We start from the raw sequence: 27,378 nt of genomic DNA, 5'->3' as shown, positions 1-27,378 counted from the left end.
TTATTATACTTTTGATCACTATCCTCTTGGTGTTCTCTATCCAAATTATTTGTTGATTACTCTATTCAAGATATTAGTTTAAATTGAAATGTATTTATTTATTCTTAATCTTCTTAATCAAGTTTGACTGATTCAGTATTGTTTTGGTCTAGTTTTGTTATTGTATTGTTACTTATTAAGATTATTTTTATTTCAATTCTTGTACTTTGAACATTAGACTCGTTTCATTATTTCAATGAACAAGTCTTGTTCCCATAAAAAAAATATATATCACTAAACTATAAAATAAATGGTTATTGAGGCTAAAGTCGCATATGAAGGAAAATACACATACGGGCGACGTATACGGCCAAATGAAATTCAGTTCCGCATGAGTTTAGTTCGGTTGAGGATGGAATAACCTCGCCTAAGATCCGATGAAGCTTCAAAGAGTAAAACAAAAAGTGAATTGGGACTTGAGCATCTCTTAAGGCTGACCATGAACATAGGTGAATCATGGTATCGCACGGTTGAAGAAATAACGACCGTGACATTTGATTGATATCGTGCCAGTTTTGTTCCATTGTTTAGCTTTGTGAGTTAATTAACAAGTGTAATAATTAAGCACAAGTTCAAAGTGATAGGGGGAAAGATGGAAATGAATTTCCATTGACCTTGTTTTCCAACAGAAAACTAATTCCATTTGGTTGGTTAAGAAGCCATAAGCAAATGGGCAGATGATGAGTTCCATCAACATTTTGCAAAGAACACTTTTTCTTTACCTAACAGCTTCCCTTTGGAAACAAGCTGCCTCAACCTTAAGCCTCACATTTATCTCACACCCACCCTTTACTCCAATAAAATTACCAATTATTTATTACCTTCTTTTTATGACATTTTACACTATAAATAAATTTTCAAATTTATAATAATCATGTTTATTTTAATAAACTCTAGCATTACAAAAATAAATTGTATAACAACAAACATAAAACTATTGTAGCCATTCTTTTCTATCTTACGAATTTTGATATTCAAATAATAAAATAACATCAAAGTTAATATAACTCAATTGACATCATTAATTATACTTTATTAGATTAAGAATAAACATATTTAGAGTATATCTTTATTCATCGTTATTCGTGTTGCAAAGTCGAAAGATCGTCATATTTACTCATACTTTTAGTCCTATTGAAAGTTGTTTTAGATTTTTAAACAATTTTATTTTCACATATTTATGTTTAAAATAATTTGAAAATGTCAAAAAAGAAAAGGTGAAAAAAAAAGAAATAGAAGAACTCATTAATTATCTTTGCTTAACTAGTATTAATATGTATTGAGGATCAAAAGATTCATAGTTCAAATCCTTCTTTCTATTTGTACTTTGAAAAAATTATTTTTGGCTTAAACCTATTTTTCTCAAATCTTATAACACAATAACATTTTTCTTACTAAATTTGTCACTATATAAACTTTCTATCACTAATTTTTCTTGAATTTTTTTTTTTTTTTTTACTAATCTCTTCCTATAACATATTTTTCTTTCATATACTTTTTCATCTAGCTTCATTTATGCATCTCTCTCTTCATCTCTCCACCCACACTTTCTCTCATTTATTTATTTATTCAATGAAAATTTTATACCATATTTGGTAACTATTTTATTTTTTATTTTTTATTTTTAAAAATTAAGTCTATTTTCTATTAATTTTTTAGAGTAATTTGCATATTTCTAAAAGTTGAATTCTTAGCAAGTTCCAAAAACAAATTTTTAAAAACTATTTATTAAGTTTTCAAAATTTTGGCTTATTAATTTTTAAAACATTGGTAAAAAAGATAGACAACAAATAGAAAAATTTAAAGGTAAAAAGAGTATTTATAAATTTATTTTTAGTAACACAAAACCAAAAATGAAATAGTTACTCAATTAAGTCTTAATTATAATTTTTGTTTTAGTAATATGCTTTTAATTATTACTACCTTACTAAAAATATTTATCTAGGTGTTGCATTATTAATCATTCGTTTTAAAGACAAATATTCTAAACACGCAATAAATAAAGTAACAAAAAAGAGCTATAATTATTTTTGCCTTAATTTAGTGATAATCAACATGGAGTTTTTTTTCCCTCGAATGACTCAATTTATGTTGAACAAATGTTTAACGATTTGAATTTTAAAAATAATAAATATTAACATTTTAATTACACACACCAACAAAATTACCATTAATTGATAAGACTATTTCTTCCAAGGAAGAAACTAAAAAACAAAGCCATTGCAAGATGCATATTAGTTGAACACTCCTCATCCCATTCCCTCTTCCAATGGAAACATCTCATCTAACACCAAAACCATCCCCATATTTCTATAAACAACAGCAAAAACAAGAAGCGCCCAAATTTCCAAAATTCCACTCGCACCCACCACCTGTTCAATCAATTGCCCACAAGAAAAACCCAATAAAAATCATCCCCAAATGCATTATCCAGCTCTCGCAAACACCCATTCAACCTTCTTCAAATGCACCCGATGGCAATTAGAAGAAACCTTAGACAAATTCTCCTGCCCTTTCCATTATTATTGTGACAGCATTTACCCTGGCGATTACCCTGCTGCCATTGATTTACTCGTTCTTATCTTCACAGCAGCCACCTACATGTCGACCCTTTTGTTCATGCTAGCCGACATGTCATTTCGTGGGAAATTTTGTTTAGATCAGCCAAAGAAGTTCCTTTTACCATCTGGGCCATTTTCACTTCCGATTTTTTTGTTTGTATTAGCCAAAGGCTATCGTATTAATACACTTTTTCCTCTCTTCTTAATGGGTCCTCCAATTCTTCATATGGTTTACATTTCAGCTCTCACATTTGACAATGGAGCAGACAAGGATATTAAATATGTGTTCTTTGAAGCTTCAACAATGTCTGGGATTCTTCATGCCAGCTTGAATTTGGACTCTGTGATTCTGCCTTATTACACAGGTTTGGATGCTTTGGTTGGGAGTGAGTTTTCTGGGGAATGCCCATCATGTGTTTGTAGAAATGCCCCATTAGAAGTTGGGGGTAGATTTGTGTCTTATAGGGGTTGGTCGGGTACTACGTTTGTGGTTGTGTGTGTTTTGTGTACGAGGATTGTGTGTCGGGTGGCAGGGGATAAGGTTATGAGAAAAGTTGTAGTTTTGAAATGGCTGTTGGAAGGGTTGGGTTGGGTTTTGATAACATGGGATTGTGTTTATTTGAGTGCAAATTTGGGAGTGGAGAGAAGGGAATTGCAAGGTGTTGTTTATGGTTGTGTGTTTGGCTTGGTGTTTGTTCATATCATCAAATTGCTGAGGAGATGGCATTTGATGTGTTCTGTGGGGAATCAAAACCAATTGGATCAAGTGTAAATATGGTGTTTTTTTGTTGTATATAGAGAATGTTGGTTTGGTTGCCATGTAAAGTTGAAGCTCTTGTGTTGATATGTGAAGTTGAAGGCTTTTCTTTTTGGAATTTATTGTTGTTTTTTTTTTTGGGCCTTCTTTTCAATTCAATCCAATCCTATCTATAGTTTTGGTGAAGAATTAGTGTGTGGTGGTTGGACTATTTTCATATCTTAAGATGCATCAATCTTTACATATTTCACTCTCATCATACACAAAAAAAAATTAAAACATTTAAAAAAAGAGTAAGAAGAATTTGCCATGAGTCAATTTATGATTGGACAATTTGGTAGGAAACACAAAGATATAAGATTTTTTTTTTCTTGCAAATATAGCAAATATTATCGACATCATTTAAACATGGCAAACTCATATTTAAATTTTCCTTAATTCCCATTTTCTAGTCTATTAATAATAGACTTCTATTACTGACACACTACATGGATCTTGATTGAATTGATTCCATGATAGATGGCTATCGATGATAAACTTTAATTAGGATGTGTGTAGTCTATTAATAATAGAGTCACTAATAGAGTGTTAATATAATGTATCTATGACAAGTCATACTTTAGTATTCTGATAGAAATTTATTACCTACGAGGGATACATTTTCATGGCGAGTCGATTACATGTACAAAGATGATAAATTAACAATTATGTGATCAACCAGCACAAAATGGAAGAACTTTAAATGTGGGTTTAAGTGAGGGACAATTTAGTAATTCTAAGGTTTTAAAAAATTGATTTTGTTATATCTTCAAAATATTTTTAATTATGTTAGATTTGTCATACTTTTGTCTTTATTTTGCAAAATGTGCATAGACCCCTAAATTTATTTAACATTTTTGGCTTTACTAGGCATTATATCTTGATTAAATTACAAAACATACTTGTGAACTGTGTACTTTATTTAAAAATATCTCTAAAATTTCAAAAGTTTTGTTAATATCCTTAGTTTTTTTTTTTTTTAACGTTAAAAACAATGTTATCGTTATTATATAGATGAAAAAAGTAAGTGTTTTATTTCAAGGATATTTGCAATGCATAGTAAAATAAGAGAAAAAATCTAAAAATATATTACATTTTTAAAATATTTGCAAATATGGATGAGTTGACTAGTCAATCTTTGAATTTTTTTTTTAATTTCCAATTTCGCCCTCTCTTGTCTTATTTTGTTGTACAACTTTTTTTATTTTTTTATTTTATTTTACTTCTTTGATTTTTGCTTTTTCCCTCCCTATTTTCATTTTTTCATTTTATTTTCTTTCTTAGTTTTTGCTTTCTTCTTTTTTTTATTTTATTCTTTCCTTTATCCGATTTTTGCTTCTTTCCTTTATTTTTTTATTTTCTTTCATTTCCTTCTTTTTTTCCTTTCTTTTTTTCATTTTTTTTAGTTTTCTTTTCTTTCTTCTGTTTTTGATTATTCCTTTTTTTTTCTTCAGCTCTTACTTATTCCTTTTTTAAATTTTTATTTTCATCCATTTCTCCGATTTTTGCTTCTTCCCTATCATTTTTTTATTATTTTATTTTCTTATATTTCTCCGATTTTTTGCTTCTTCTCTTTCTTTTTCTTTTTCTTTTTTAGTTTTTCTTTCATTTTTCCAGTTTTTGCTTCCTTTTTTCTATTTAATTTTCTTTCTTTTTCTTCAGTTTTTGCTCCTTCTCTTTCTCTTATTTTTTAAATTTTTCTTTCCTTTATTTGAATTTTTTCTTCTTCCCCTTTTTTTCACAAGAATTATGAGGCTAAGTTCCATACGCATGACTTGAAAGTATTCAATTTATAAGTGACTTAACATCAACAAGTTAATCATCAAGTTTGATTATTATAACAAATAATAAATATACATAGCAAATGAAAGTCTATCATTGATAGCCACTAATATTTTCTATCATTGATAGCTTAATCTTTGATTATATGTTCATAGTTAATAGCCACTTGTAGAAATCTATCATTGATAGCCAACTTAGTGAATTTAATTAATAAAGTCGAATCTCGAACTAAAATGTAAATGAAATGTCTAGAAGTTATCACTAATAGAATGTTTATCAGTGATAGAAGCTATCATCGAAAAGAAAAGAGACTTATAAATGTTTGGAAAGGACAAGAAAGGGGCAAAAAGGTGTTCAGTGGTTATGATTGATAGAAGCTACTACTAATAGCATATTATCAATAATAGGAGCTAATACTAATAGCATGTTATCGATGATAGAAGTTATCCGATAACACGTTATCGGTGATAGAAGCTACCACTGATAGCACGTTATCAGTGATAGAGAACTATCAATGATAGCATGATATTAGTGAGATCATTGATATCATCTTATTAGTGACATTATCAATGAAAGAAGCTATCACTGATAACCACAATATGAGTGATGTTAGTGATATCGGTGATAAAACTTAAGTGATATCTATATATCGAGTTTCTTTCAAAGGTGATAACCAGTTATAGAAATCTATCATTAATAGCCTTAAGTGTTAATATTTCAAAGTTGATTCTAATTGATGAAAGTCTATCCGTGATAATGACTGATAGCTGCTATCAGTGATAGCCATGATAAAAGATTATTAGTGATAACTACTATGGTAATCAAAGTTGTTGGTCTTCTTTCAAAGTTGAACACTGTTTATAAATCTATCATTGATAGCTACTGATAGCCTTAAGTCGTAATATTTCAACGTTGATTCCAATTGATGAAAGTGAATCAATGATAGCTAATAATAATTGATAGCAAATTAAAAGTTAATATTTCAAGATTGTATTAATTTTTCTAAAATTGAAAGCTATCGCTGATAGCAACTATCATCGATAGCAATTGATAGAAGCTATCAACGATAGCAGCTGATAGAACCTATCAGTAGTCATCATTGATAACTGCTATCAGTGATAGCTTTTAATTTGAGAAAACCGAGAAGAAGCGAAAAAATGGTGGCTAGGCATGAGTTTTTTAGTCTTTTACCATTTTTTATCTATACATGCAATTATTTTATCCTTGTACTACATATTCTATTTTTTTGGACTTAAATTCTATTCATGCAACTAGCCCTTATTTCAATTCTATATTTCAAAAGTTACATTAATATTTCTTAATCTTTAAAAAAAAAAAGTGAAAAAAAATATAACTACCATTAATATATGAATCAAATAAATTGTTTCTCTAAACATCATCACCTTTCTCTTCCATCTCTTCTCCCTCCTTCAAAAATACCCTAAGGTTTGAGTTTTGAGAAACAACCAAAATAGAGAAGAAATCATTTAATACGTTTTTTTGGAAATAAATGATTTCTTCTCTATTTTTGTCAATTTAAAAATAAATTTCTATACGTTTTTTTGGTCAATTTCATTTCAAAAATAAATTTATTTCCAAATTTAATTTAAAGTTTTACATGGGAGTTGAATTAAGCTAGGTATGACATTCTTTTTTCAATTATAACAACTATCGTATGGAGAAGAAATCATTTATATTTGAATTAAGAAATAATAGTATTTTTTAAAAAAAAAAGATGTATTGTGATTTAGATTTAAATTAAATAACAATAATTGATATGATCTTCTTCGCTAAAGTTCGGTGGTTCGATCCTCCATCTCATAATTGAGTAGTTTTTTTTTTTTTTTTTGTACAAATGACTTATTCCCAGAGTCCTTTATAATTAATGACCCACCTCTTACAAACGTATAAATTCTAACTTTCTGTTTACGTTACACTACCGTAATTTATAACGTATCTCGTTAAAGATAATTAAGTCTATAATAGTCCCATCAAGAGTAAATGCGTGTGTAAAAGGATCATTTGTACAAATAACTAAATAAAAAGGGAAAGAAATGTTAAAACCCTAAAACCCCAACCAAGATGAACCCAATTGCATCTCTTCCAATTGTTCTTCTTGATTAATTTATACAACTTTCAGAGGACTTTTGAATCTTCTATTAGAAATTCCAATGCAATGCGCCATGGAAGAGTTGATTTCCTCGCAATGGAATCAAGGGCAACTTCAACTCTCTCTTAGTTGGCCGACCTCCTCCTCGTGGCTTCCATTACCAAAACCCTTTCTAAATCAGGTACTCGAACCCTCCAACACCATTCTCTTCTCATATCAGAGCCTCTCCTTCTCCAAATCCTCCATTCCAGATCTATTCATCCTTCCCACAAGCTCGATTTCTTCAAATGGTGTTCTCTCTCCCCCAATTTCAACCATTCACCCTCCACATATTCCCAGATCTTCCATATCCTCTGCCGCTCTAGATACCTCCACGAGGTTCCCCTTTTACTCTCCTCCATGAAGCGAGACGGTGTCAATGTTGATTCCCACACTTTCGAGGTTCTTCTCGATGCGTTTATCAGGTCTGGCAAATTCGATGCTGCCCTTGAAATTTTAGACCATATGGAAGATTTGGGAACTAGCTTGGATCTCAACACCTACAACTCTGTTCTTATCGCTCTGCTCAGGAAAAACCAGGTGGGTTTGGCTTTGTCAATATTCTTTAAGCTGTTAGATTGTTTTAGTAATGGAGAGCAAGAAGGTACTGCTGCAACTAGTTTTCCTTTCTTGCCTAATTCACTTGCTTATAATGAATTGTTGGTTGCTCTCAGGAAATCAGACATGAGGGTTGAGTTTAAAAAGGTTTTTTACAAGCTTAGAGAAATTAGAACCTTTGAGTTTAATGTATGTGGTTATAATATATGTATTCATGCTTTTGGATGTTGGGGTTATCTGGATACTTCTCTTGCCCTGTTCAAAGAAATGAAGCAAAAGAGCTTAGTTTTGGAGTCGTTCGGTCTGGATTTGTGTACATATAATAGCCTTATTTACGTGCTCTGTTTGGTAGGGAAGGTTAAGGATGCACTTATTGTGTGGGAGGAACTTAAAGGGTCAGGCCATGAGCCTGATGTCTTCACCTACCATATCATAATTCAGGGTTGCTGTAAATCTTACCGAATGGGTGATAACCATGATTTTTAATGAAATGGAGTACAATGGATTTATCCCAGATACCATTGTGTATAATTCTCTCCTCAACGGCCTATTTAAGGCTCGAAAAGTTACTGAAGCATGTCAACTTTTTGATAAAATGGTGCAAGAAGGTATAAGAGCTTCTCCTTGGACGTACAATATTCTAATTGATGGATTGTTTAGGAATGGAAGAGTTGAAGCTAGCTACTCTTTATTCTGTGATATGAAGAAAAAGGGTCAATTTGTGGATGGTGTTACAGCATCATTGTATTGCAACTATGTGAAGAGAGATTGCTTGAGGAAGTACTACAATTGGTTGAAGAAATGGAAGCGAAAGGCTTCATTGTTGATCTTATTACTGTAACATCTCTTTTAATTGCAATGCACAAGCAACGCTAGTGGGAAGGGTTAGAGAGGCTCATGAAGCACATTAGAAAAGGTGATTTGGTCCCCAATGTTCTCAAATGGAAGGCTAACATGGAAGATTCAATCAAATATCAGCAAAATAAAAGAAAAGACTACACATTCTTGTTCCCCCCAAAGGAAGAATTGAGTGAGATTATTAGTTCAAGAGTTCCTTCTACTGCGGAAGTTAATGTTGACGATATTATCGAAAACACAGAAGAAACAGATGCTGACAATTGGTCATCATCCCCACATGTAGATCTTTTAGCTGATCTTGCAAAGTCTAATGGTGATTTTTTGCAACCATTCTCTCTAAGTCAAGGGTGACGAATCCAAGCAAAAGGGGACAACTCATTCGATATCAATATGGTCAATGCATTTTTGTCTATTTTTCTAGAAAAAGGAAAATTGAGCTTAGCTTGTAAGTTGTTTGAGATCTTCAGTGATATGGGTGTCAACCCGGTGAGGTATACCTACAATTCAATGCTGAGTTCATTTGTGAAGAAGGGATACTTTCACTAGGCATGGGGTATATTTAACGAAATGGACGAGAAGGTATGTCCAGCTGATATGGCCACATATAATGTGATAATTCAAGGACTCGGGAAGATGGGTAGAGCGGATCTTGCAAGTTCTGTTCTGGAAAAGCTAATGGAGCAGGGTCTATCTCGATATCGTACAACACATTGATTAATGCGCTAGGGAAGGCAGGTCAAATGGATGACGTAAATAAGGTTTTTGAGCAGATGAGGAACAGTGGGATAAACCCAGATATTGTCACTTTTAATACACTTATTGAAGTTCATAGAAAAGCAGGTCGGTTTAATGATGCTTACAAATTCCTGAAAATTATGTTGGATTCAGGCTGTGCCTCGAATCATGTTACAGATACAACTTTAGATTTTCTAGGGAGAGAGATTGAGAAAGTGAGGTATGAAAAAGCTTCAATCATACGTGACAAAAACAGTTCTTGAATATTTCAATTCTATTACAATTTGGTAGTCTTTCTGTAAGAATGGAGAACCAAGGATTTGCTAGGCATTCTAGATCCATAACCAAAAGAAACATTCATAGGTTTCCTAGCCAAATTTAGGCTCTATGAAGCATGGACATATTAATTGATAGTACCGTAACGTCTGGTCCCTGCTTTCTTTGAAGAAGCATCTTTCTCAATACGAAAGAAAAAGCTTGCAGGTGGTTTGAGAATGATGCTAGGTCCTTTTTTCCGACAACAGATAAGAGAATCGACTTTCTCAACGTTTCTGTGTCGCAGCAGGGAATCGACTTTCTCAACGTTTCTGTGTCGCAGCAGGGAAGCGATTTCATTTGTTATATTCGTGAAGGAAATGTTTCAAGATCCCAGACCTTTGTGCTTGAGCAGCACTCCCAATGTAAGCATTTTGAATCTGATTTGCTTGTTAATGAAAGTATTTAATAATCGGTCTAATTTATTTGATCGAGTAATTTTCCGTGGTGGTTAGTTTTCTTATCTTTTCTATATGAGATTTTTAACATGTCTCAATTAATTGGATGTGAAAAGATTTGAATAATAGACCTTGTGGTCACTAACATTTTTTTTGTATGTTAATTGAGTTATACACACTTGAATTATTTTTCAATTATATAATTCAATCTAATATAATATCTTACAAAGTAGTTACTATTTACAATCACACAGTAAAATGCGGGAAGAGTTCAAATTATCCATTTAATAAGTTTTGATCTAATAATGTTTATATTTTCGACCTCATCAATTCCTCTATCCACATATTGTTTTTTTTAAACAAAAAAATTTATTTATAACAAACAACCATTCTCTATGGTTAATAGCTACTCTTGTAAAAAAAATAAAAATAATAACAAGGAATAGATCATTTCTATTACAATGACTATATGATAATTTTCTTTGTCAATTGGCATGCCCACGTGCTATGATTTGCATGGTAGAGCGGATCTTTTATCACATTCATTTCTCAAAGATTTAGATCAACGCCACCTTCACAAGAAAATAATTAAGAATAAGTAAGAATACTTACATAGAAATATGAACGTTTTTCTTGATGTCAAATAGGAATGGACTGAAATCTAAATAGGAATTAGACATGTATCATGTTATTTAATATTTTACAATAATAAGTGATAGAAATCATAGTAAGCTTAAGTTACTGTTAGATGTTTTTCTTGCTATTTTATAGGATTTGAGTAAATCGAGTGAAAATGATGAACCATACAAGTTATTGGAGTAATGGGAGCATAACATAATGGAGTGTTTTAGAGCATCGAAGTCATAAATAGGAGCATTGTAGCAAGAATTCCCAAGTGGGTTAATGTCTCAATGAAGACGAGTCAATAGGGAATTGCAGGGGCAGCGTCTCGACACTTGCTCATAGCATCTAGACGCTACGAAATTTTGCATTTTGTCAATCAATAAGACGCATGTTGTTATTTGTAAAGAATTTTGTTCATAGTGTCAAGGCGCTACGTTAAAATTTGAGGATATTATGATATTTTAAGGGAAGCATTGAGATACTAAGATTAGGTTTTGTTATAAAAGGGATATTAATTTTTCAATCCAGTTTGAGAAGATTAATTTTGGGAGTTTAGAAAGCATTCTCAAAAGACAAGGAAAAGATTCAATGCCAGGAAATGCGCACTTCACAATAGGAACGATAGTGTGGCATGTGTAAAAGTACTTTCTTTGCCATCATTTTGTAGTTTTCTTTTGGACTTTTTATCTGAGTTGTTGGTTTGTATTGCTATATTGAATGGTTGAACTCTTATTTTAGACATTTGATAGTAGCTGAGTTTCAATGTTTAGATTAATTTTATGGTTATAAGAATCATGCATGTGTTTTATGTTGGTTGGAAATATGTTGGATTAACTTTATAATTTTCTCTGAGGAAGTGGTTCTGCAATTTTCTTTGAAAGTATTAACATCAGGTTTTGACAACAGATTTGTTTCTTTGCGAAATACTTTCCTTGTCTGAAAATATCGAACTGTGATATTTAGTCTGATATTTTCCTTTATTGCGGTGCAACTTATTTTCTCATTTTTAGGAGATATTTCCTTTTCTTGATTTATCTATAAAAGGAGTGTTGGTTTTCTTTCGGTGAGCAGTTTTATTACGCCAATTTGTGTTTTTGAGAGCAAGACATTTGCAATACTCTAGTCGAATGGTTCTATATTGTATTCTTGCTCGTTGCTCACTTTATTCTGTTGTGCAAGTTCTTCATCCATTGATTGCAACACTTTGAAGATTATCACAGATTAGGAGGAGCATAAGTTATAGTTGTCAGAGAAGGGATTCTCAATCTTAGAATGAACCTGAGGCTCAACTCCAAAGGAGGAATTCTCTGCCTTAGAGAAATCCTGAGATTCATCAATGAAGGGAGTTCGTTGACTTGAGGAAAGATATCATCGTGAGGAGTCTTACACACTGTCGGGTGTCGAAGTGTCAGACGCTAGGTTCAGTTGAGAGGGAGTCCCACATCTAGGGGAAGCCTAGGTTTCGTGTGAGTTAAGCCACTGTAATAGTCGGTCTATTACAGATAAGTACTACATTGTAAATTGCTTAACTCTATAATACTAGTGGATTATCTTTCTTAGGCTTTCTATCCCCCCGACGTAGGTGTTTATCACCAAACTGGATTACCAACTGTTGTGTGTCTTTGCTTGTTTATTTGTTGTTGGTATTTTTGTTGTTACAATTGTTGTCAGTACTTTTTGTTTAACTTCAGTATATCGAGTGAGGAGTCACCCTAATGCTTTTTCACTTGGTATCAGAACAAGTCACCTTTATCTCAGATGCTTCGATCATGGACAGAATGAAGGAAGGATATTCTACCACACTTCCACCTGTTCTTGATGGAACAAACTATTCTTACTGGAAAGCTCAAATGACTACCTTTCTGAAGTCGATTGACAGCAAAACCTGGAAGGTTGTTGTATCCGGATGAACTCATCCTACCATCAAAACTGATGATGGAAAGGAAATTTTGAAGCCAGAATCCCAGTGGTCTAAAGAAGAAGATGAAGTCTTTTGGGAAATTCTCGTGCCTTGAATGTCATATTCAATGGTGTAGATCGCAACATATTCAAATTAGTTAACACATGTGTCTCAGCTAAGGAGGCATGGGACATCTTATTTGTTGCTCATGAGGGAACATCTAAAGTAATGATATCCAGGCTACAGTTGATAACATCAAAGTTTGAGCATCTTATAATGCACGTAAAGAATCCATTGTTGAATTCGATGTATATTTGCTAGATATTGCAAATGAGTCATTTGCTTTCGGAGATAAGATTTCAAAAGAAAAACTTATCAGGAAAGTACTTAGATCTCTACCCAAGAGATTTAACATGAAAGCCACCGTCATTGAGGAAGCTTAAGATATAATAAAGTTGAGAATAGACGAATTATTTTGTCCCTCACTCACTTTTGAAATGTTCTTTGATGGGAAAGTCGAAAAGAAAAATAAGGGAATTGTCCTTCAATCTGCGGTTAAAGAAGTCTTGGTTAGTGACAATAGAGAATCAGAAGATCCCCTTGCTGAATCGATTGCCTTAGTTTCAAAACAGTTTAACCGTGTGCTCAAACATTTTGGTAAGAGGTCTAGCTCTTACAATAACAAGTCTGGTGGTTCTACTCCCTTCAATTAACTCAGATCTCAAAATAGTAAAAAGGAAGTTGGCAAGTCAAGTAATCTACTCTCGCACAAGGAAAATAACTTCGAATGTCGAGAGTGTGGTAGATTCGATCATATACAGGTTCAATGTCCCACTTTTCTAAAGAGACGGAGCAGAGGATATGTATTAACTTTGTCTAATACTAAATCCGAAGATAGCAGTGACTCAGAGGATGATGTCAAAGCACTTGTTAGCAACATCTCCTCGGACACCTCATCATGTGATATGTTTTAATATGATGTGTATGCAAAGACCGATCATGATATTGCAGGAATTGAGTCTACAGATCCCTCTTATCATACTCTTTTTCTCAAATGGCAAGATGATAAAAGTAATAATTGGGACTTTGATAGCTGACAATCATAGACTTGTGTCTATTATTGCAGATATGAAGCGTGAACTCTCTCAAGTTAAAGCTGAAAATGATTCAATATGCAAGAATGTCATAATGTTGAATATTGGCACTGAAACTCTGGAAAAAATTTTGACGAAAGGAAAATCTATTGATGTTAACTCTGAACTTGGCTTTTCTAAAAGAGGAAGCCAACATTACAATCAAGTGAAACTAAAAGGGAAGCAAAAGATTGAGTTTGTTAGAGCTGAAGATCTTGAGTCTTATGGCTTTACAGGTAAATCTACCAACAACGTTGTATTGAAAGATAATCACTTGACTAGATCAAGGAGGTTTGTCATTATTGTGGAAATGTAGGATTCAAACGCCTTTTTTGCTATCAATTACTGAAGATTCTCTACAAACCCACATATTCTATGAGTGCTTCCTACTTCTCACAGAACCATCACAAAAACCATACAAGAGTCAAATAAGTATGGGAAGAGAAAAATGTTCAGAACAAATGTAATGTGGCTCTAACTTTGCTCAGAACCTCTGCTAAAGGTGACTGGTATTTTAATAGTGGAAGCTCTAGACACATGACTAGTGAAAAGCGTTATTTGTCTGATCTCAATTCTATCAGTTCCGAAAAAGTCACTTTTGGTGATGGTGCTTGTGAAAAAATTATTGGGAAAGGAAAACAAAATTATTCGAGGTCTTCCTCCATTGAAAGATGTCATGTTTGTTGAAGGACTTACTACCAATCTTATTAGCATTAGTCAGTTATGCGACCAAGGTTGGAATGTGAGTTTTACCAAAGACAAATGTGTTGTCACAGACAATCTCAAAGCTCTCGTTATGACAGGTTTGCGTTCTTATGATAATTGTTATCTGTGGAGTTCTGATCATTCTTCACAGGTTTGTCATCTCTCTAGACAAGATGAAGTGAGCCTATGGCATAAACATCTTGGGCAATAAGCATGAAAACTATTCAGAAGGCTCTTGCAATTAATGTTATAATCGGTCTCCTCTCTTTATCAACTTCTCTTGGAATTATTTGTGGAGATTGTTCATCTAGTAAACAAACTCATGCTTCTCACAAGCAATCAAGCCATTCAAGCTCTTCCCGTGTTCTGGAACTTCTTCATATGGATCTAATGGGACCCATGCAATCTGAGAGTCTGGATGGTAAATGATATGTTCTAGTTGTTGTTGACGACTTCTCCACATACACTTGGGTGTGTTTTCTTCATAAAAAATCAGACACTTATTCTATTTTTCGTCCTCTCTGCCTTCAACTACAACGTGAGAAAGATCTGGATGTGATACGTATTCAAAGTGAGCATGGTACGAGCGTCTAACCCAATTTCTTGCCAACAACGGATACATATGAAGGGGAGTTGATAAAATCGTCTTTGTAAAGAGATATGGTGAAAATTTTGTAATTGTTCAAATTTATGTTTATGACATTGTTTTCTGAAGAACGTCTCATGAGATGGTTGAGCTCTTTGTGAAACAGATGCATGATGAATTTGAAATGAGTATGGCAGGAGAACTATCCTATTTTCTAGGATTTCAAATCACAACTAAATAAAGGAATCTTTATATCACAAAGCAAATATGCCAAGAATTTAGTAAAGAAATTTGATCTTGAAAGTACCCGTACTAAAAGAATTTCTGCTCCAACTCATGTAAAAATGCCAAACGACTCCGGTGGACCTAATGTTAATGAGAGTCTTTATAGGAGCATCATTGGGTGTTTGCTTTATTCGATTGCCAGCAGACCTAACATTGTCTTTGTCATTGATATTGATCCTATCCTAAAAACAGTCATTTACTCAGTGCAAAGTCAAATACATAAATGGAACTAGTTTTGATAGCAATAACTCTCTAGTTGGCTACTGTGATGCTGATTGGGCAGGTAACTTATAAGATAGAAAGAGTACTTTTGGAGGTTGTTTCTTCTTAGGGAACAACTATATTTCGTGGTTCGGCAAGAAACAAAATTGTGTTTCCTTATCTACGTTTGAAGTAGAATATGGAGCTGCAAGGAGTAGTTGTACTCAATTACTTTGGATGAAGCAGATATTAATGGAGTATGATGTCTCACAAGATGTTATGACTCTTTTCTACGACAATATGAGTGTGATTAATATATCCAAAAACACAGTTCAACACAATCGTACTAAGCATATAGACATGAGATATCACTTTATTCATGACTTTGTTGAAAGCAAACAGATTGTGTTTGAACATGTTTTAACACAAAAAATCAAATAGCTGACATTTTTACCAAGGCTCTTAATGCTAATCGTTTTGAAAGTTTAAGAGCTGCCTTAGGACTCTGCATCTTAAAAGATTAGCAATTAATGTTTTGGGCCAGTCTTTGAACTTTATGGGCCCAACAAATGTTGAATGCTAAGCGATTGTTTAAAAATAAAATCGTATTAATTGCGATTGATACTCAAATCAGGGAGACTAAATGGTTCTTAATCTTGAACTATTTTCCAAATCTATGTTTTCCACAGGTTGATTGTGTCTGTTATCTTCACAAAATCGTGATTGGTTTCTTTTTCCATTTGTTCTTGTGTGAAGGTCTACTTATGTTCAAAGTATATCATTCTCTGAGGGTGAACACAAGAACCGGTGCTCGTACGTCTGGGAGTAAAATGGTGAGGTATAATGAAAAAGCAAATAAAAAACAGGTAGTCAAAGATGTGTCCTCGGTTGCTACAAACAAGTATGGTGTTCGTGTTTATGGAATGTCTATTACAAAGAAAGAGGTTGATGTTGCTCCCTCTTCGGCAAAACAAAGACAGTCTGGTGCAAGCCAACTAGTGAAAACAAAAGGAAAAGAGAAAGTAAGTTCTTCATCTCTTACTCTGATTGATTTAGTAGGAAAATGAGTTGAAATATATCCTAAAGAGAGTAAGTCTTCGTCTGAAGGTTCATCGAGTAGCATGCAAGACTTTGTAATTGTATCTAGAAACCCTAAAGATGTCTCTAGTATTTCTTATCAGGATTATCTGAAGCCAAGGTTTCTGATGAACATTTTGTGAAGATACTAATATTACAACTGATTCTGTTTTGGAAACTATTCTTTATGAGTTTATTCCTACTGATAAAGTTGGCTCTATTTCGATAGAGTCAGAGAATGTCTTATTGCCTGACTCAAAGGTGCATGCATTGAATGATTTTGTTAACAAAGTTGTGTCTGAAACTTTGACCTCCATTGCATCTTTACCTATTCATACTAATTTTGAAGTTTATGCTAATATTATTATTCAAGAAGTTAAGACCCCTAGTAATATTGAAGAAGGGGTTAGGGTTCCTCCTGTGGAAGTTGTTGGGAATGATGTAAATGTTGTGGAAGTTGAAGGTCATTCTGAAGGTTTTCATGAGAATAAAGATGCACAAAATGTTAATAGTGAAGATTCTGATGGTAATGTTCCTCCGTCTGAACGTTCTAATAAAAATCTACAAATGTCAAAAGTGTTGATAGTGTGTCATCAGAGACATCTGATTCTGAATTTGGTCAAGATGAGCCTAAGGATGTATCTAATTCCTCTGAAGATAGTGAGTTGAAAACCTCTGTTGATCCTGACAAGCCTTCTCCTAATTGGGTTACTAGAGCATCTGTTAAAACTCAAGGGAAGAAAGCAACTACTCCTCTAAATGTTTCTTCTATTCCTTTAGATGGAGATCTTTTTACAGTGAACAAGGTGACAACACGTAGAAATATGTAGTACAAAGGAAGATTGTTAATGAGAAGGAATTGTCTGACCGGACTCAAGAATGTTTTAATCTTGTTAATATGATTTTACAAGCCTAGCTGAGCAAAACAATGTTGAATTTAGGCTTATTTTATCCTCAATTAGTGCGAGAATTTATTGTTAATCTCTCCCCTGAGTTTGATAATCCCAATAGTCCAAATTTCCAAAAAGTGCATGTGTGTCGCCATGGGTTTATCTCAACGCTGATTTGATTTATAAGTTTTTTAATCGGACAGTGTATGTAGAGACTCCTGAGAAGCGACCATCTTATAGGGAGCTGGCTTTTGAGTTAACTGGTGGGGCTCGTTCATTCAGGCCCAAGAAAGGGAAATTATCCACTGCAATCTTGAGCTCGAAATATGTTGTTCTTCACAAGATTGACATATTCAACTGGTGTCTGTCTTCCCATAAGTCTGGTTTATTTATCTCCCTAGCTACTCTGTCGTTTCATATTGGTATTGGTACTTCTTTTGATTTTGGTGCTTTTGTTATGAATCAAATCAAACGTCATATTAGTTTTTAGACTTTAAAGCTTCCAATTTATTATTCCCAGTTGATTTGTGGGGTGTTGCTAGCTTAGGAACCAGACATTACTACAGACGCTTCTATTGATGGTCTCTGTAACGAATTTATTGAATCCTCTTTCGAAAATCGTGTTATGCACCATCTATCATCAACTCTAGAGGCTTCAAGAGCGTAAAGATATTGTGCTTGGTTTGCTGGCAACAATGCGTGCAACTTTGGCCCGATCTGCTAGCACGTCCTCTTCCGGTGCTTAATTTTTTACAACAGAAAGGGGAGAAGTAGTGAGTGTGTGGTTGATGTTTGGATCGTGGTGGCTGTTGTTCCTTTTGTTGTCATCTTGGTGTTCTATTGTGCTTATCTGAAGACTTTGTTTCTTTCTGGTTGGTTTGTGCTAATTTTATTAATGTAACTACTTTTGTGAAGACTTCTTTAATGACATTTAGTCATGTTTGACTTTTGTGATTATTATTGTTCACCAAATGGGAAGTTTGTTGGAGATATGTTGATTGGCTTTATAATTTTCTCTAAGGAAGTGATTTTGATGTCTCAGAGAAAGTATTAACATTAGGTTTTGACAACAGATTTGTTTCTCTACGAAATACTTTCCTTATCTGAAAATATCCAACTGTAATATTTTCCTTTATTGTAGCATGACTTATTTTCTCCTTTTTGGGAGATGTTTCCTTTTCTGGATTCGTTTATAAAAGGAGTGTCTTGGTTTCCTTTCGGTGACCAGTTTTATTACGTTGATTTGTGTTTTTTAAAGCAAGATATTTGCAGTACTCTGACCAAATTATTCTACATTGTGTTATTGCTCGTTGCTCACTTTATTCCACTGTTTAAGTTCTTCACTCGTTGATTGCAACACTTTGAAGATTATCACAGCTTAGGGAGAGCCTAAACCATAATTGCCAAAGAAGGGATTCTCAATCTTAGGGGGAGCCTAAGACTCAGCTTTAGAGGAGGAATTCTCTATCTTAGGGAGATCCTAAGATTCATCAGTGAAGGGAGTTTGTTGTCTCGAGGAAAGATATCACCGTGAAAGGAATCTCACACACTATTGGGTGCTGAAATGTCAGACGCTAATATTAACATGCTTAGGGGGAGTATAAGTTCAATTGAGAGGGAGTCTCACATCTAGGGAGAGTCTAGGTGTCGTGTGAGTTAAGCTCTACATGAGCCACTGTAGTAGTCGATACATTACAGATAATTACTACATTATAAATTGTTTGACACTTTAATATCAGTGGATTATCTTTCCTGAGCTTTCTACCCCCAGACATAAGTGTTTATTAGCGAATTGGGTTACAAACTGCTATGTGCCTTTGTTTGTTTATTTGTTATTGGTATTTTTATTGTTACAGTTGTTGACAGTACTTTTTGTTTAACATCAGTATATTGAGTGGCTAGTCACCTTAGCGCTTCTCAATACTTAATGCCTTTATTTTCTTGGCCAAACAATAATTGTTTTTTTTTTTAATTTTAATTTCAGCTCGAGAGAGTATAATTTACACTAGAACAATGAATGCACGACTATTTGTCAATTCTTGCATGAGAGTGAAAGATTCCCGTAGAAGTCATTAAAAGAAGGATCATAATGTTGTGCTTGTTCTTAAAAAAGAGACGGACACGTTAGATTTTATTTCTAGACAAGAGAGTTAATTGAACTCGAGTGAGTCAGTTAAATAATTTTACCTTCTTCACTTATGATTGTATACATGATTAAATTGAGTTGTTTAATTGGATAAACATTGTTCCAAGTAAATGAAGTCACTACTTTAAGGTACCTTCTGTAATGGTCTCCCTTTGGGTAGATTTTACTTTAGCTAAGTTTTAGATAAGTTTTCCTCTATTTTTAGCTTATGTAGATCAAACTAGACAATTAGTCCTAAGAATGACACTTGAACTCTTACCACTATATTAAAACTTGAAATTGTACTCGGGAGGTATTTCATGGTATAAAAAATCATGTAACATTAGGTTAGAAACAACAGGGGAAAAAAAATCTATACATACATGCTATAATGAAAAAAAATAAAAATAAAAAAAAAATAACTTTGTGGTCTCATTTACTCTTTTTTTTTCTTAGGTAGTGGTCTCATTTATTTACGAGAAGGGAAAATGATAAGAAAACAAAAGGAACCAATAGAATAGTAATATAATCTAAAATATCATTGTGTACTTATGATATTTGGGTTTTTTTCAAATATAGAAAAATGAATCAAAATATTTACTCATAATAGCAAAATATCACAGTCTATCTATGATAGACAACAATAGACTACTATTTGTGTCTATCATGATACAGATAGCAGCCTATCGTTGTCTATTGCAGTCTATCTTAGATAGACTATGATATTTTGCTATTAGTTGTAAATATTTTTAACAGTTTTGTCATTTAAAATAATTTTCCTAGATATTTTAGATCGACGTTCAACTAGTGGCTTTATTCCCTTTTTTGGTTCCAATCCTATTTCTTGGTTTAAAAAAATGTAAGAAACTTGTCTCTAGATCTTCTACCAAGGCTGAGTATCACTAATCTCGACCTTCTAGCAAGGAAATTAAAAGCCAATGAGCTTATGTATTTATATATTTTAAAAAATAGTTTGATGTATTTAACTTTAAATTTATTAATTTTTTTCATATGTGTGTCTACTTAGTATACTTAGGTAGTGTTTGATTCATGTTAAACAAATGTTGGTCCTACTTCAATTGTGTAGGACTAGCTAGTATCTAACACATCTATTATACTAACAAGTGTCTAATACACATGTCAACAAGTGTCTGAGTCTCCAAGTGTCCAACACTTGTTGGACAAAGATGTTGAAGTGCGATTAAAATTCCACATTTACTAGATAAGGATAACTATCTCCAATGATAAGAGGCATTTTGGGTGAAACAAAAAACAAAAGCCATGAGGACCTAATGCCCAAAGTGGACAATATCATAACATTGTGAAGATTCATTATCCGAACAAGTTGTATCAGAGCCATACCCCTTTAGTTGTGTCGGTGCCCCTATGACATGGTCATTGTGATATGTGGTTGAGTTAATCGGACAAGGAATGAGCTCCTAGGAAGAGGAGTTGGCCTAGTAAAGTGATTGCTTGGGAGTAAACACAAATGGATGACAATTTGAATGAAGACTTTAGTGGTCCTCCGTTCAAGGGAAGGATTGTTGAAGTGCAAACCAAAGTCCCACATTGACTAAATGAGGAGGAGATCGATGGTATGCAAGTGAGAACTTTTGAGTGGAACTAAAAACAAAGCCATAAGGGCTTTATGCCAAAGTGAACAATATCATACCCATTGTGAAGATAGTGGAGATTCATTGTCCTAACAATTGAAACACTAGCCAAACTAAAGTGTTTGTGTTTCTTAACTCATAAAAAAGGAGCAATAGAAGTTCCATAACAATAACATATAAAAAAGAAAACAGAGTAAGAAGCTTACCAAGAGAGCTCTTGCTCCAAAGAACTTGACTGTCAATGGGTGTGAGATGTTTATCATCAAGGCGTTTCCATGTTCTGATAGATTTGACAGTTCCCCAATTTCCTTTTGCTGTTCTTTCCAAGTTAGCCACCACCACCCTAGCTCTCCTAGACCACCCAGCCTTCCCATAAGCATGGTACCCAAACCCTCCAGCATAGCAAAGGTTTATCCCAGTAAGCACTCCACAGAAATCATTGAGATGATCATGACCTGTAAATACTGCTTTTACATCTCCTGTTTCAACCATGGCAGTAAAGAAACCAGAGTTCACAGAAGGAGAGCTGATCCCTTCTTGTCGAACACCAGTGTAATTTGATGCATCGAAGCTCGAAAACTCTGGCAATGGTATGTGGAAGTATGCTAGCCCAGGTGCTGCATTCTTTTGGGGGAATGGCTTGTTCATGTATGCTCTCTACACCCAACAATAGAAAGTACATGTAATTTATTTGTTTAAGTATGATTGTAATTGAGCTATTAAATGTGCAAGTTATATATTTAACATTGTAGTTCTCGATGCATCATTTTTCAATGCAAAAGGGATAGATGAAAGGCAAACATTTAACAATACAAGACATAGTTTCCAAGAGGAAACACCTCCAATTTTGCCCACCTAAATACTACGGGTGTTCAAAAAAAAGTGACGATGCGAAAAACCCAACTCGAATCATAAGGGTTGGGTTGGGCTAGTACAATTTTTGGGTTGGGTTGAAATGTTAAAAGAACCAGTCAGTTCAGTTTGCAGGTTCAAACACCAAAAATTTCGGTTCAACTCGAACCAAACCCCCACACAGTACACACCTACCACATGCCTCCATGTCACTCTCTCTTGTTAGTTTGTTCTCTTCCTGTCTTGCTTCGCTCTCTCACAACCCAAACTACCATTCGCGCTGTTCTCCCCTCTCTGTTGTGTTCTCTGGCAGTCTCTCTTGTTGTTGCACTGAGTTATTAAGTCATGAGGTCCACAGTGTAAGGAGTAAATAAAACTTTTTAGTAGTGGGGCCCACGGACTCCTTGGACAAAACAAGGTACTACTTCTCCAACTGTAACTCCTAAGGCAAGACGCCCCCTAAAGTTTATATATAATAGTAATAATTGGTTTGGTTCATGTTGAATCGAAATTTTGGTGTTTAAACCCAGGAATAGAACTGACACGGTTCTTTAAGATTTCAACCCACCCCATCCCAAAAATTGTTCTAACCCAACCCAACCTTTATGATTCGGGTTGGGTTAGTCAAATTTTTCGGGTTGGATGATGTAGTTCAATAGCAGAGATTTGTACCTTGAGCTTGGCTGAAGTAAGCTGAAGCCAAAACTGTTGAGAAGGTTTAATCCAGCCATAGCCAAAGATCCCAGGAACTGTGGAGTAATCACCACTGTCAAGGAAATACAGATTTAGAACAGATTTGTTCTCAAAACCAGATCCCTTCACACCACCTACCTCGAGATTGTAGTTCCCGAATCCATCAATTGCCTTTATTCCTGAAGGATTAACCTTAGAGAGAGTATTTTTCAACCCAACTATATGCTTCATTACTCCTTCCCTAGAAAGAGTAGATTCTTGGTCATGGTTCCCCAAAATAGCAGCCCACGGAATGTTGGAAGCAATTGCAGGAGCAAATGCAGCATCTAAAGATTTTGCGGCATCTGTTACATCAAATCCGAAGATATTGTCCCCTAACATTTCACACATAAACTACTTTCAGTTTCATTGATTCTCGTTCAATAACAATTTGACTTGTTGTTTTTGAAAATTAAAGTTATAAACACTATTAAATAACATAGAGTTTGGTTAAAGATGTATCTCTTTGGTTTCATCATTCTTGGATCTGGTATGACTGTGATACCATAGGGTTCTATCTCTAAGGAGTAGCCCATGTATCCTAAAAAATAGTTTGCAAAACCCCTTTTTCTTTTCAAGAATTTGACTCGGATTTCGAGTATTTATTCAACACCGATAGAAACCACTATAAAATTTAGAAGGAAACCAGCATAAATTTCAAAAACAGAAAAACTAAAAAATCAAATCATTATCAAAGGGATTCTGAAAAACTAGTTTTATGTTTTGAAATTGACTAAGAATTTGAATCCTTCTTTGAATGATAGTGAAAACAAGAAGCATAAATTCTAACAACTAAAAACGAAATGACATTAATTAATCATCACTAATAAATGTTTGTATCCCTTTTCACCATATGAAATTGAAACTCCATAACATAATAACCACTCTGGAAACCCATTTTTCAAATCAACAAAAAAGATGTTGAATACAATCTCAAACAAAAACCAGAGAAAAGCAAAATCAAAACAGACATAAGCAGGCAAAGAAGAAGAGACTGATTAGAAGAAGAACAAACTACCAGTAAAAACAATGAAATCAGGTTTCTCAGCAAGAATCATCCGGCGAAGGAAGGCGGTGGTGTTGAGGTCAGAGCAAGAAGCAAACTGAGTGGGAAGAACATCCTCACATGGGGTATCTTTCCCATTACCATAATGCATATCCGCCACTTGCAGAATCTTGAACTCCCCATCTTTCCCAAATCTCAGCCGCATCGGGTGGTTCCGTTGGACGGCAGTGGATTTGGCCGCCGGAAAAGAAACCGATAAGAGAAGGAGCAGAAACAGGGGAGATAGCACCGCCATAGACATGTTGGAGAGAAGAAGAATGGGAAGTGGATTGTTGCGATAACGAAGAAAGAAATGAGGAATTAATTGCTATCTGTAACCAAAAACCAAATTCATTAATGAATTCTGCAGTGGTGTTCTATGTAGTATCTACTCTTTGGCTGAGAAGGGCAGAGCGATGGTGGAGGAATGAGACACGCAATAATGAGCATTTCACTTTAATAGAAAATAAGCGTAAAATGGTTATTATATTTTCAAATCTTCAATAAATATTATAATTTTGTTTTTTTTATGTCAACTAGCTTTGAAAAATAGTGGGTTGAAAATATCGATGCCTATGAAAATATCTGATTATTATAATTAATTAATGAAATTTTGATTATGACTTAATTAGACTATATTTGATCCTTTTTAATCATAATTTCTATAAAGAAAGACTAAATTTAAAGGTATAGTATAAATATCATGCGAGAGCAAAATTTAAAAAGAAAAATGAAAAATAATTACAAAATAATATCAAATATTGGTAATTAATTGTAAAATTAAAGGACATGAAATGTTTGCATACAAAATAATTTTATAAATTATTTATTATAAAATCTACCTGTAATCTAGAATCTTGATAATTCTAGTAGAAACTAGAATATTGCTCCCAGATCCTCCTATATTGAAAATGTTGAAGATAGTTATATAAATGAAAATGATAGGACTTGGCCAACGTATAGATCCTATTGATAGATACATCTCATTACTCCATGATCTTCCTCTTTCATATGGATATTAACTATTCGTGAAAAGTTAGGCCGAAAATTGTTATGGTCAAGTCTTGAAGGACCATCATAATTTGAGTAACAACAATTATCTTGACTATAGTTTTATTGTGTATTACTACTACTTATGACCATAGTTTTTTAAGGATTTCTTAAAAATGAAAGCTTTGGATGGTAAAAAAAATAATTAAAACTTACATCAATTCAATTTTTGAGGTGAAATAATGTGAAAATTCAATAAAAAATTATTTGAATGAAGTTAACAATAAGTATATATTATTATTATTCTCAATTTTTGTTTCTTGAAAATGAAAGGTAAAAAACTAAAACTTACATCAATTCAAGTTTTGAGATAAAATGATGTGAAAATTCAATAGAAAAAATGTTTGAATAAAGTTTAAAATAAATATATGTTATTATTTCTCTCAATTTTGGTTTTTTGGAAATGAAAGATTTGGAGGGTAAAATACAAAACTTACATCAATTCAAGTTTGAGGTGAAATTATACATTGATGTATGAAACTATACAATTTGTGTAAACAAGATAAGTCTATAAACTTTAAAAACTTCCATTAAGCCTAATTTTTTTAAAAAAAAATCAAAATTTCCATCGAAATTTCGAGTTACTCCCATACTAAAATTTCAAGTTGGTCGAAATCTCAAAATTTCTATTGAAACTTCGAGAATTCAACCGAAATGGGCCTAGGTCTATGAGTTTTTTGTAATAGGTACATATGATTCTTGAGTTTTCTAAATCTATCATTTTAGTAGAAAATATAATAACGAAAATTTGAAAACAATAGACTCAACGAAAACAAAGTTGTATTTTCATATTTAAGTCTTCAAATATGTGTTTGCCGTAGATTCTAATTTAAATATTTGTTTATAATGTGTTTGATACTAAATATTTATAAATCATAAAATATAATTGATAATAGTCTGTTATTAATTGATTCATGAATATGATTTATGTTAAAAAAATTATATCGTTATTATTTTGTAATGTTATATAATTTATAATACATTATGTAATACATATTATATCTTTTTTTTATAAATGAATTGAATTTATAATCTAACATATTATATTTTTAAATGTTTTTATCTTTATTTAATATAATTATGAATTATGAATTCTAAAATTTAAAATTTAAAATTTGAATATTTTGAAAAAAAATAATATATATATATATATATATATATATATATATATATATATTATTTTCAGATTTGTATTGTTTGGATCATAGGGTTCGAAAATAGTTTTTAGAAATAAATTTCAAGTTGTCTTGTCAAACACATACCTATTGAAGTCAATAAATCTAAAAACATAAAACATAATTCATATTCCCTATCAAACATTCTAAATTGTTTAGGATTAAAAGGTCTGAAGTAACTTTCTTTATCATTTTAAATAAATTATATGACATTTTGAATTATAAAAATAAATTTAAAAAATAATTTTAGAGAGACAGAGATAGGTTTTCTTAAATTATTTTCTAATTTAAAATAATAAAAATATTTAATATTGAGACCTTTTAAACCTATTTTTAAAACTTAGAGACTAAAAAGATATATTTTGAAAACTTAGAAACTAAATACACATATTCTAAAAAACTGGAGGATTAAAAATGTATAGTTTGAAAACTTAGGTACCAAATACATATATATTCTTCATAACTCGGGACTAAACATATAAATTTCGTAAATATTAAATTTGGTCTCTTACTAATTTATTAGAAAAATTATTTCAAACGGTAAAACTGTTGAAAATATTTATAAGATAAAAGTAAAATTTTAGAACATATCTATTTTCTTTTCTCTATCTCTCCCTCGGTTAACACAATTCCGTAGAATAGATGAACTCTGATAAAAAGAAAAAAAGAAAAGAAAAGAAAAAAATGAACGTCACATCAGACGAATGACTCGAAAATCCAGATTCGAAAGAGATAAATGATTTGTTCATGTGGACTCAAATCGCAATTGCAACCCGAGAGCAAAAATAAGTAAAAGGAAGCAGAAAAAGAAAAAGCTTCTACAAAAATACGTGCAGAAAAAGAAAAAGCTTCTACAAAAATACGTACATTTATTTGAAATATTCAGACAAGTTGAATGAAAAAATTATCATAAGATGCAATTGGTCAAAAACCAAAAAAAAAAAAAAAAGAAAAAAAAAGAAAAAAGGATTATTTGAGTTTTGTACTCAAATCTAAATTGAAATGTTTCCTACTTTCTTTTTCTCTTCTTGAGTGCAATCTATGGAGTCTGGGGACTATATGTTTCCAATGATTCCACTTTGGTTTCTTTCCATTCCAATTTTCATCCAATTGAAACACACTTGCCAAAACTATTTGTAATTGGACAAAATCAATGCAAAATCAAATTGTGAACCCAATTCATATTTTGATAAG

At 32.8% G+C, this 27,378-nt stretch overlaps 2 protein-coding genes and 1 pseudogene across 3 annotated transcripts; 2 read left to right on the top strand and 1 right to left on the bottom strand.

The window, feature by feature from the left end:
- The first annotated feature begins 2,238 nt into the window (after positions 1 to 2,238).
- On the top strand, positions 2,239 to 3,475 carry LOC120068005 (uncharacterized). Its single transcript, XM_039019665.2, has one exon. The coding sequence runs from the start codon at positions 2,461 to 2,463 to the stop codon at positions 3,370 to 3,372; it is 912 nt and encodes a 303-aa protein (XP_038875593.1). The 5' UTR covers positions 2,239 to 2,460; the 3' UTR covers positions 3,373 to 3,475.
- Positions 3,476 to 7,216: 3,741 nt separating this feature from the next.
- On the top strand, positions 7,217 to 10,256 carry LOC150032211 (pentatricopeptide repeat-containing protein At4g01570 pseudogene; annotated as a pseudogene). Its single transcript, XR_016525055.1, has one exon. The product of XR_016525055.1 is annotated as a pentatricopeptide repeat-containing protein At4g01570 pseudogene (transcript).
- A 194-nt stretch (positions 10,257 to 10,450) lies between these two features.
- LOC120068044 (putative inactive purple acid phosphatase 29) lies at positions 10,451 to 24,445 on the bottom strand. The gene is made up of 4 exons (XM_039019714.2): positions 23,933 to 24,445; positions 22,855 to 23,249; positions 21,537 to 21,987; positions 10,451 to 10,763 (listed from the first exon to the last, which is right to left on the bottom strand). Exons 1-4 carry the CDS (start codon positions 24,219 to 24,221, stop codon positions 10,741 to 10,743), a joined length of 1,158 nt encoding a protein of 385 aa, XP_038875642.1. The 5' UTR covers positions 24,222 to 24,445; the 3' UTR covers positions 10,451 to 10,740.
- Between the last annotated feature and the right edge of the window lie 2,933 nt (positions 24,446 to 27,378).

The sequence above is a fragment of the Benincasa hispida genome, chromosome 12 (assembly GCF_027475165.1).
Source record: "Benincasa hispida cultivar pf3 chromosome 12, pf3_genome.v1.1, whole genome shotgun sequence".
Taxonomy (NCBI): domain Eukaryota; kingdom Viridiplantae; phylum Streptophyta; class Magnoliopsida; order Cucurbitales; family Cucurbitaceae; genus Benincasa; species Benincasa hispida.
This window is presented reverse-complemented; position numbering and strand designations above follow the sequence as displayed.